This window comes from Xenopus tropicalis, chromosome 7, assembly GCF_000004195.4.
Source record: "Xenopus tropicalis strain Nigerian chromosome 7, UCB_Xtro_10.0, whole genome shotgun sequence".
NCBI classification, from domain to species: domain Eukaryota; kingdom Metazoa; phylum Chordata; class Amphibia; order Anura; family Pipidae; genus Xenopus; species Xenopus tropicalis.
Genome location: NC_030683.2, coordinates 91,466,125 through 91,478,399, shown reverse-complemented (window position 1 = coordinate 91,478,399; position 12,275 = coordinate 91,466,125). Strand labels below are relative to the sequence as shown.

Below are 12,275 nucleotides of genomic sequence, written 5' to 3'. Positions count from 1 at the left end.
AGTGTCACACTCACTATTTATGTTCCCTAACCATTATATTCAATACTGACCCAACATTATTAACTGGAACATTGCCCCCCCCCCCCCCCCCCCCCAGCATTAGGGTGGGGAATGGGGGTGGTTTGAGAATGTACAAGGCTTGCTAGTAGTGGACACACTGGTACAGTATATGCCCTGATGATGAACTAGGCAAGTGATGTTGTATTTTATGTTATCTTATTAACATTATAATTGTATTGTTTACTATTTTTTTTTTTTATTAGGGGATCCATGTACTATTTCTTCCCAAATGGAGCTGGAGGAAGCCTTTCGTTTATATTCCATTTACAAGGAAGAAGGCCTCAGCATCCATGGTAAGATAGAGTTAAGAGGTGCTTTTCACTGAAGGCATGCTAACAGGAATATATTACCCAGTGTTCATGGTGCTGTAGCTCTGAAATTTAGTTCTTTAAACAGAAAGTGCCTTTTTCACCTAAGACATCACTTACAGTGGCTGACAATGCTGAAATATTGAGATGAGAGAATTAATTTGGCAGTATCCATTTAATGGGGATGTTTGGTTTTAATGCTTTTTATATTATGATTTTTATTTCTAAGGGCTGTGGCACACAATATGTTTTGATTATTGCTTCTTGTAGAGGCAGGCAAACTTTTAGCTATATACTGAATCAATTTACATTGAGTTGAAGGGGAAGTAGTCCTGATCGCTCATGAAATGTAAGATAATGGCACAAGGGGTAGGTTTCTGAGCTTAGTCTTGTATTTTTTGGGTTGCTTAACACTTACTATATGTAAATATTTTATTATATATATTATTTTTATGCCTTTTATCAGATGTTGATAAACTGACAACATGCATATATGGCAGACCATCATGATAGAAAAATAGCAAATTAACTGAACAATTTTGAATGGCAGAAAAAAATCTGCATAGATATTCACATAATTTGTAATTGCATCAGTTGCCATAATACGCCATATTAACATAGTATAAATGCAGTAGTTTCTACTTTTACTTTAAACAAGAAAAGTAAATCTTAAGGTAGCTTTCACCAACTGGTGGTGACATGGTTTCCGAGTTACAGTAGTCATGAGTGGTGAAATTAAATTCTTTTTTTCTTGCGTGATTAATTCTTGTGTCCCAAGTTTGTGTTCAGCAGGGTGCGAGCTCAAGTCTTATTAGGTATGCTGCTCACGGCACAGCCAGCAATAGACAGTTTCCCAGCTCACAAGACATCTTTTTCTAAACAGCCCATGAAATAGTTTAAGTTTTGAACAGTCTCTGTTTTTCACTGCCATTTAATTAGGTGCATGTTATAATAATTTCTTCTTTTTATTTAGTGTTTCCCAGTATCCCAGAGAAGCCAGGCATGCCTTGCCCTGGAGAAGACAGTGAGTATTCAGAATATTTATCTATTTTGGTTATGAAGTACAGATTTCATTTTTTGTAACACATAATCAGTTACCTGTTTATCTGTATATACTGCAGTTTTGATGCTGTATGCAATGTAAATCAGCAGCTGCCAGAGCTTTGCCTGGTTCTGGGTGCTTTGTGAAAAGTGCGTTGCTAGGCAACATGCTTTTCCCACAGTGTAATCTTTACACCCGGAAATGTGCTGCTTCATTGGCGGGGTGCAGGAAAAATAGGAACAACACTCGCTTATAATTCCGGCACTTTGCCTTTTACAGACATAGTTAAATAGGGTTGAAAAAAGACCAGAGTTCATCAAGATCAACCCTTCCAAGTAAGCCCAGCACACACAAACTATACAGGTATAGGAGCCATTATCCAAAATGCTTGGGACCTAGGTTATTCCAGATAAGGGGTATTTTCATAATTTGGATCTCCATACCTTAAGTCTACTAAAAAAATCAATAAAATATTAATTAACCAATTAGGATTGTTTTGCATCCAATAAGGATTAATTATATCTTAGTTGGGATCAATTACAAGGTACTGTTTTATTGCTACAGAGGAAATCAGTTTAAAAATTCTAAATTATTTGATTAAAATGGAGTCTATGGGAGACGGGCTTTCCGTAATTCGGAGCTTTCTGGATAACTGGTTTCCGGATAAGGGATCCCATACCTGTACTGACCTATCTATACACTTGCATACATAAACCATATATACCAACATCAACACTAATTGTAGATTTTAGTATCACAATAGATTTGTACAAGCTTGTTCAAGAACTCATCCAAGCCCCTCTTAAAGGCAATAACAGAATCTGCCCTTTCAACTTCACTAGGAAGATCATTCTACAACCTCACTTTCTTCACCGTAAAAAAAACCAAAAAAAACCCTATGCTTCTTCAAATGAAAGTTCTGTTCTTCTCATCTAAAGGGTGGCCTCTGGTGTGCTGTTTTTATGGGAAAAAGAACATCCCCTATCTGCCTATAATCCCTTCTAATTACTTGTACAGAGTAATCATGTCCCCTCGCAAGCGCCTTTTTTCAGACTTACCTCATAGTTTGTATGTATATCTTTATTTATAAAGAGCTACTTATGTACGCAGCGCTGTACAGTAGAATACATTAATACAAACAGGGTGTTAATAAGATAATAGATAAATACAAAGTATAATAATAAATACAGATAAATACAGCAGCAATAAGTTAAGAGTCGAGGACACAAGAGGAAGGAGGTCCCTGCCCCGTAGAGCTTACAATCTTCCATCCCCTTTACCAGTTTAGTTGCAGTCTCTGCACTCTCTCCAGCTCATTAATATCCTTCTTAAGGACTGGAGCCCAAAACTGCACTGCATACTCAAGGTGAGGCCTTACCAGTGACCTATAAAGAGGCAAAATTATGTTTTCATCCCTTGAGTCAATGCCCTTTTTTATACAAGACAGCACTTTATTTGCTTTAGTAGCCACAGAATGACACTGCCTGGAATTTGACAACTTATTCTCTACAAAAATCCTCAGATCCTTTTCAAGTAAGTATCCTCCCAACACAATGCCATTTAGTGTATAACTTGCATTTATATTATTTTTAATAATATAACATTGCACTTTTTCAACATTGAACCTTATTTTCCATTTTGCTGCCCATTTGCTGTTATTTTTTTACACAATTTAGTATCATCAGCAGCAATAGAAACAGTACTTAAACAAGTTAAAAAGAAAAGGACCAAGGACTGACCCCTGCGGTACTCCACTAACAACACTGGCCCAATTATAATATATTGACTCACTACAGTAAACTCTTGCCAGCCATTCTGTGGCTTAATAAAAGATTAAGTTATAAGTGAGTGCTGTTCCTATATTTCTGTGTGCTGGTATATGGTGAAACCCAACCAGAGCTTCCAGGGAAACAAAGCACCACTAATGATTGCATAAAAAGGAATGCAGTCGAAATTCTGTATGCTTTCTGCCAAATTCAGTTTTGTGAGAAAAAACTGGAACTGAATTTGTGGAAAAGTTTTTCTCCTCAAATTGTTTCGAGTTTTCACATGATAAACTATGAGACAACTTACTGAATTGAATCTGGCCCTTTGTATTGGCAGGCTGTCACTTTGCTCGCCAGTGTGTGGCCCCCCACCTGTCTGGCTGCTGTGAGTGCTTACCTTTGTGTAATTTTTAAATGGTATCAGTACTGAGATAAACTGCCCCCCTGCATTGGTCACACTTCAGATTCAGGCTGTAAACCCCTGTATTGTTTAAACATGTAATCCCCTGAACTTTTCACACTTTTTAGTCCCTGCATTGTTCACACCTCAGGCTCAGACTGTAAGCACCCACATTGTTCACCTATTCACACCTCAGACAGACTGTAGGAGCAGTGCCGGCATTGTGTCACTGTATGTACTACCTGCCCTATGCTGCCTATGTGCCATACTCTGCCTGCCCTATGCTGCCTGTGTATCGTACTTTGCCTGCCCTATGCTGCATGAGGGAGGTGAACCTGGCAGGGGTTTATTCTGGTAATTAGTTAGTATTTGGAAATAGTCATTACATTATTATGTCTTAATATGACATAATATAATTTGTTCACATATGAATGAAAGGTGATATCCCTACAGTGAGCACCAACCATTTGGGTTTTTGTTGCACTACAACCATTAATGTGGGTATGGGCTTAAAAGCTCTTGTGATAACATGCGTGTGGTTTGAAGTGGGTACAGTTTAAAAAAGGGGAGTGGTCAAACCTGGCTTCCATTATCGGCCCTCCACCATGTAGGCTAGAAAAATTCTGGCCCTCGGTACCATAGAAGTTGGACAGCACTGACAAAGCACATACATTGTTGGCAGGCAAAGGATTGTTAATGTAAAATGTGCTAATTTTTATTCACAGTTTGAAATCTACTTGAGAAAGATTCCTAAGTGCGATCAAAACTTTGGGTATAGATACTGTAAAATGTAGCAAGAAAATTAAAATCTGCACACTTTTAATTAAAGAGAGGTTTTTGGTTATATCTGTTACACAAGCAAGGGCCATGATAGCCTGCAAATTATAAACTGAGCTACTTGTCGTGGCTACTAAAAAGACAATGCTGATCATTTACTGATAATTGTCTCTATGTGTGTTTTAGCAGAGACAATTCTCAGCATTGTCTATGGCAGGGGATTTTCTGGAGTTTAGCAGCCTTGAAAAAGTAGCTGCTAGTAGCCCAGTGTGTCTTCACCCTTATGTTATGATAGGGAGTATGTTATTACCCTATATATCAATATATGCTGATGTATATTTCTTTATAGTTATATAGGTTTCAAATATATACACTACTACTATTTGTTAATGGAACTAAACAATTTTCAATACAAGGTTTTTTCTACTCATCTACTGGCTAAAACTTTTTTTGGGCCTTACTAAGATTTGATTACATCACTTTTATTCCTTCTGCAGTTGTTCTGAAGAACCAATCCAGAGCTTACTGTACTGTACTGTTACAATATATAAAAAAGCAATACATTCATTTAATTTAATATATACAGCCAGCAAGTCAAGCAGCTGAATATTGCTTTTTTGGCCATCCACATCAATGGGCAAATGTAAATTATCTGTTTATTTGGCTTTGGAAAAAAAATGTGCAGAAAGTTATTGTCAACTGAAATTTTAGTGCAACTGATGATATGTGGAATGTGCATCCCACAGTGGCTGTACAGATACTGAAATAGTAGTGATGAAAATGCTTGAAAACCTCTCAACCAAATCAGTGCATGTATAACCATCTTTACACTTTTAATATGTAAGCACAAAAATGTCTCTCACAAAAAAAGTAATAACGAGTAAAGTAAATAAATATTTTTTTTCTCTGGAAATACAAATGTAATGAGTCCATTAAGTATTGGCATACAGGGTGTTTTTATTAGCCCCCACCCCCTACTATTCTGTCCTCTGGTTTGTTCTTAATGTAGATTGATTGCCTTTAAAAACACACTGGCAGTCAATTTCAGATAATAATCACCATTGCAGGGTGAATTGCCAGTCTTCTTATTCATATCTGTAGGAATTGATACATGTTTAGTTATGGTGTTTGTATGCCCACGTACCATTTTTATATATTTACTGATGCAGAAAGTGAACCACTATTTTAGCCTTTGCTAAAAATAGATAGGAGGACATTATATGGTTTTTGGACAATATTTTTAATTTGTAGAGCAAATATACATATTGCATTTAATATATAATTGAGGATATAGAAAACTGGTAACCTTGAATGCTCCAAAAACAGACAATTCCCATCCCTGCAGTGGTGGGGAATACTGGGCATTTTATATTTTTTTTTCCTGCTAAAAACGCAGCGTCAAAATGCCCTTTACCAACACTTATGAAAACAACCTGATTATCAGCATAGGTTGGTTTCTATTTTATTCTCATTTGGAGCAGTGGGGAATGATTTTGGTGTTTTTATTATTATTATTATTAACATTAATTTATAAAGAGCCAACATATTCCGCAGCGCTGTGTTTTGACAATAAGCTTGCAAATTGGCACATGTGATATCTTTACACGGAAAACTGCAAGTCCATGACATTTTGTATTATAGATTCTAATGTACAGCACTGCGGAATATCGTTATGCTTTATAAGTGTGTTAATAATAATAATAATAATAATAATAATAATTATTATTATTATAATGACATGGATGAAAATAAAACTTTCATTTTATTTCTTGGGTATTTGTTTTTTAGTGGTTAAGTATCAGCTGTGATGAGTATCTATCTATCTATCTATCTATCTATCTATCTATCTATCTATCTATCATCTATCTATCTATCTGGTCATCAGTTTTGCACAGCTATATGGATAATTGTTGTGGGTGGCCATCATTTGGCAGCATTGCTTAGTTTCCAAACCAAGTGCTGTAATCCTGGGAATGCTCAGTTCCCCCATCAGAAACAAATACTTCAACTGTGCAGTTAGTGAAAGACTCTCAGTGTTTAGGTTTTCCCCCATTATGTCACTCGTTCCATTTATTTTACTATTTACAGGAGCTGAAAGTATTGCTCAGAGCGGTGCAATAATGTTTTCCTATATGGGAGGCTCCTTGGGCTCCGTGTTGCTGTGTGTGTGTGTGTCAGGGTCCTGCAGACAGTAATAGAGCTTGTATTGGAACAACCCGCCCACTGCCTCTGAGCATCTCCCTCTCTGTAGTTCCTGGTGCACAGAGAAAGCCTTTTGTCGTCTCAGCACAGCCTGTCCTTTACCTTCACTCAGAGAGGGGGAGGAAATAGGTGGGGAGCTGTGTCTGCCTTCGAAAGGGGGGTTAATTCAGAGATCAGCGGCAATGCTCAAACAATGCACCAGCTGTTACTTTTGGATATATGCAGCCCTTTAAAGGTGATCCGTTATTTCTTTCCCCATATTTTTAACCTTTGATTGATTTATTTTTCTTATTTCCTCCTGTGTTGTTTGTATAAACTGCAGTATTACATAGAAGTCAGTGTTCGAAACCTGTCTGGTAATGATGGAGTTAATTGTAAGGGCCATCTGGTTAACACTTCTAAGCCTGGAACATTCAAGAGTTGTCAGTGTTTATGCCACTTGGTTGGGTTTTCCCATTCCTGTTACAATTACAGTGGTTGTCATCTCCTAAAATAAATGTCAAGTCATTTGTGATTCCTGCTACACACCCTCGTTTCATTTGATCTGATACTAAAACTCTGCCTGTGATGTCAGTGTCTCTGCATATTGAACTGTTCAGCTCACGGTGGCAGATAGATCCTGGAAGTAGCATTGTCTTGTAATTATAAATAAAATATGGCTAGTTCCTATTGTATTAATGCCTGAACATTGCAAAGTTGGTATTTTTGTTGTGTCTGAATGTGTTGTGGTGCCTGATTCTGTGTTTTGGCATCCATGCCATGTTTTCTCCAATGCCTCAGCTGTTTGATACAGCCTCTCACGGGAGTCAGTACCACCCGTGCCTGGATACATGAGGCAGAGAAATGGGAAGGGGGTGAGCAGCACATCCAGCTTTCTATTTAGTGCTTTTTTTTTTTCTTTCTTGCTCCTTTCGATCCTAATACCCAGCATTATCCTAGCTATTGTCCTTGATGTCTATTGGCAGTGAAACAGAAACATCAGTCATAAAAGGAGACAGAGAGAGGGGGAATAATGTTCCCTTTTATTCGTCCTTCAGTGTAAGACATAAATAATCACTTTGCTCTGGATGCTATAAAGAATTATATCTAGTGAGTAATATCTGTTTGCAGCTTAAACATGCCTTTAATGGCTGGTGTGAACAGCCTGCTGATGCAGTGGTGTGAGTGTGTGTAAGTGTGATGCAGAGTAGTCAGCATTCCGCTTCTGAAGCTGCTCTGCCTTCAGCTCTGCTTTGCAACCATAGATTGTTCCAACACATGCAGATATTGCTTGTGTCTTTATCGTGCGTGGGGATGTTGCTGGATTACCTCTGAAGGGAGTCAAAGGCTGGGAAAGGCATCTGTCACAAAAGGGTTGTTTTCTGCTGCTTGTTTGCTGAGGAAGGTACAAGTCACTAAAGGTTCCTATGGAAAAGGGATGCTGCCGATGAGGACTGTTAAAGCAAGGAATGTATCCCAAGAAATCTGACGGTATGTGATAAAGGCCTGTTTCACCGGAGCTGGCAGAGATCATTAGTGGGCTCTGTACTGTTGGCAGATAAGACGTACAAATGACCTACTCTCTTGCTTCCCCCCCACTCCTTAAAAGAAATGCTTTTGCTATTATGCATGTCCCACCAACTAGGATTACCTTCTGCATTGCTGTAAATGAAAAGTGAGCATAAAAAAGAGGTTTCAGATAATGAGTTAGCATTCTGGTCCATATGTAAGCAAGAACAGAGCTTTGGGTGGGTAGCCTTTTTAAAATGTTTCCTGTAAGCTTTCAGTCTTACTTAATTAAGATTACTGTTTAGTTTCAAATGTTTCATTTATTGATTTGAACAGTGGGCTGCCTTTAATAACATAGTGCAAAATGTTAATTTTGTGTATTCAAATGTTTCTATTAAATAATGCTGTTTGTGATAAAAAAAGAACACATTTTTATAAAATCTCTCCTGATATGGGTTACCTTTTCTTTTACTTAAAGGTATGTGAAGCACGTTGCCTTAGTGTCCTTTTATGAGAGCATCTTCCCTCTCTATAGAGGGTATTTAATGGATTAATGGCATATTGGAATTTGGCTGGCAGTGGGTGATTCTAATTTTGTTTTGAAACTGCTAATCAGAGAGGATTAGAACTAAATCTCAGTATGGAGTTATTCCATTTATAGCAGTTCCCCTATAGTGTCTGTAATGTGAACTCGAATATCTTCATGCCCAACACTCTTATAGTTTCTTTTGGCAGGCAAGTATGTAAATAAAACCATGTGAAAAGGAATTATTTATTTTCTGTAATGGTGTTTATTGTTTTGTAGCATCACGCTACATATGATTACGATATCTGAAGTCTACTAGCCAGTATAAGGAAATAAAGTATTCAACCCTCCTTAGATTTCAATGGTTATCTTAATTTCTGTAAATTATAATTATTTAAAAGACATTCTGAATGCTCCATACTTTATATACTTACTTTGTACTAAGGGCAAAGTATCCATACTGTAGACTCCTGTAGTTTTGCACCCTATAGTTGTAAATCATCTGTTATGCATGTATGGGGCAAAACTGTTGTAATCATCCAGCCACTGTTTATTTTTTTAGGTTAATCTTGCTACACACTGGCCAGCATTTTTGATATCTGGTTATACGGGATTTGACAAGAGATGTGAGTTAGTATGTTCTTTTAGTTCAGGATGGTGACTCCTGCACATGGTCAAGTGAGGGCCATTGGCTTATGGCATTTAAGATAGATAACATGCACATTCACTGGATTTTGACTTGAAATGATTATACAGGTATGGGACCCCTTATCTGGAAACCCATTATCCAGAAAGTTCAGAATTACAGAAAGGCTATCTCCCATAGACTCCATTATAAGGAAATAATTCTAATTTTTAAAAATGATTTCCTTTTTCTCTGTAATAATAAGACAGTACCTTGTACTTAACCCCAACTAAGAAATAATGAATCCTTACTAGAGGCAAAGCAATATTTAAATGCTTTTTAGATGACTTAAGGTATAGAGATCCAAATTATGTAAAGATCCCTTATCCGGAAAACCCCAGGTCCCGCGCATTCTGGATAACAGGTCCCATACCTGTACAAGAAAATGAATAAAATCAATTGGAAGCAACTATACTAGTGCAGTGTAGTACAGGTATGGGACCTGTTATCCAGAATGCTCGGGACCTGGGGTTTTCCGGATAAGGGATCTTTCTGTAACTTGGATAGCATATGTCTGCTAAAAATCATTTAAATATTGAATAAACCCAGTAGGCTTGTTTTGCCTCCAGTAAGGATTAATTATATCTTAATTGGGATCAAGTACAAGGTACTGTTTTATTATTACAGAGAAAAAGGAAATAATTTTTAAAAATAAGAATTATTTCCTTATAATGGAGTCTATGGCAGATGGCCTTTCCTTAATTCGGAACTTTCTGGATAATGGGTTTCCGGAAAAGGGATCCCATACCTGTATAAGTTTGTCTTACTTGACTAAATCTTGCCTCAATAGATTCTTATGTGTCTTCTACTTTATTACAATTTTTATGTGGTCATTTATTGTTTAGTAGAAAGTTACCTGACCAAAGGTACCATTTGTTGTATTAATCCCTTTTTACACTTGATTTAATTTATATCATAGAGCTCTCCACCCTTCTGGAAGCTATATATCCTTTATATTTTTAAATTTTGATCTTTTGAGGGGTGGTCCTTTAAACATTTCAACTGTTCATCTACTCATCTGGACATAATATTCTAAAACACTATCTACATTTAAAAGTGGTAGAATTTTTTTTTCTTTTACTGCAAACTTTTCTGCTGCCTACTATTCAACTGACTTTGCATTGTATGTTTACTCTTGAGTTTGAGCCACATTGGTTTTTCCCATTGTCCTTCATTACGAATCCAGTTCCTCTGCATTTTCTTTGGAAATCTAGCAATTGAAACTTGTATCCTTCTTTATAGATACAAACAGGGTTGTCCAGTTCTAATTGTGCCTGTGCTCTGCATTTTGCCTGGAACACCTTTCTTTTGACACAGTGCACAATATTTTCAGTGTACTCTTCCTAGATATCAGTGCTATATATGTGTCAATTGATGATTGGAGGGGCTGAATATATTGTCCTTATATTTTTTATTTAGTTATATTGGAAAAAGTAACAGTACCAGTGGGTAATGAACATGTAGGTTGCTATTCTATTGAGAAACCTTTCTTGAGACAGTATAACAGCTTGTATGTATAATTGCTGTTGTGCAGAGAAATATTGTCTTCTGCAAAGTAACCCATGACTGTATTTAATGTATATATTGTCTTTAATGGAAGCATAAATGAAAGATAACCCATTCTTATAAATAGATAGCATTTTTTGTAGCATTGAATTATATCCATCTCTCATTGGACAGGGGAAAAAAGAGGTTTACTTATGTATGCAAAGTATGATAGGAAGACAAATATGCATTGTTATATCAATAATACTCTTACTGTGTGTACCACTGCTGCTTTAATAAATTATGATTTCTCAGAAGAGACGTCCTCTTTGCTCATGTGCATTCATCATATCGGTAGTTTATTAACCTGTCCTCAAATGAACACTTTGAAGCTCTGTGAGTTGATTTTATTAAGTATCCATATATTTGCCTGTAGTATTCTAAATAAAAAGCAGTGCTTTACAACTGTAGATCAAAGGCATCAAAATATGTTGGGTGAAGGGATTGTTGCTTCTATTAAAGCTTTGCTTTTTGGAGGCCATCTGGGTTAAATTCAGTTGCTGACTCCTTGCAACCAAATGAAAGTCGTATTATTTTTCACTTATGCGAAGATGTTAAATTGTAAGATCTGTGTAGGCGGGGTTAACAGTACAAATATAAAAGATAATGGCCCCTACCTTAACATAGAAATATATTACATTCTATTAGAAGCTCCCTAGCTATTTTTGTAGAACAAAAGTGCAAGTGTTTTAAATCTTGAATTTTGGATTTAGTTATTGAGCGGATCAGAAATATAGTTTCATTTTCAAAATCAACCCATTGTAAAATACCGAAGAATAAATCAATTGTATCAATTGCCCTGGCAGCTTTAAAGTAATTAATCAGATGGGGTACCTTTAAAGGACAATGAAAGGTTAATATAAATTAAAAGTAAGTCTAAAGGCATTCTTTTTAAGTACTTACTGCATATCTAAATTCCCAGATCCCTGCTTGCTTCTCTGAGATATGGTGCTGGCAGCCTACAGCAGTGTGAAGACTACAGTGACATCACTGAAATCTCTCTGTCCTTCCTGTAGGCTGCCAGCGGCAGCATTCCTATTCTCTGAGCATGTGTGTAACTTGATCCTGTCTCCTGTTCTGAGCTACACATGCCCACCAGCCAATCAGAAGCGGATCTGGCAGAGGGGAGGGGGCGGGAATGAAACACATGTGCAGTATGAAGCAAGGAGGGAAAGGGAGGTAGAATACCTTTTTAGAGATGGCTGCCTGTTCTAGAAAATGTGAAGTAAGTGTGACTGAGTAAATATTTGATTAGGTGAGCCAAAAGTGTGGCATTTTTACTAAACAATAGGAGGACTATTGGGCAGTATGCTTTTTAAATTTTGACTTGCATTCTCCTTTAAGACACCTTAGCAGTAGAAGCAAAGAAAAAGGAAATTTTATTAACTCTATGAATATTTATTGGTACATATAAAGTTCCAGGTGTTTTTCTTTGTAATTGGCAGATTTGTTTGATATTAACTGAAATAGGAAATG

At 36.8% G+C, this 12,275-nt stretch overlaps 1 protein-coding gene across 4 annotated transcripts in view; it reads left to right on the top strand.

Annotated features, from left to right (window-relative positions):
* prkcz (protein kinase C zeta) overlaps positions 1-12,275 on the top strand; it is a 111,771-nt gene that overhangs the window by 36,568 nt on the left and 62,928 nt on the right. For 2 of the 4 annotated variants that reach the window (XM_012965860.3, NM_001100265.1), the window contains 2 exon segments: positions 264-353; positions 1,342-1,392. In XM_012965860.3, the coding sequence (XP_012821314.1) occupies positions 264-353; positions 1,342-1,392 (141 nt within the window). 4 annotated transcript variants of the gene reach the window in all.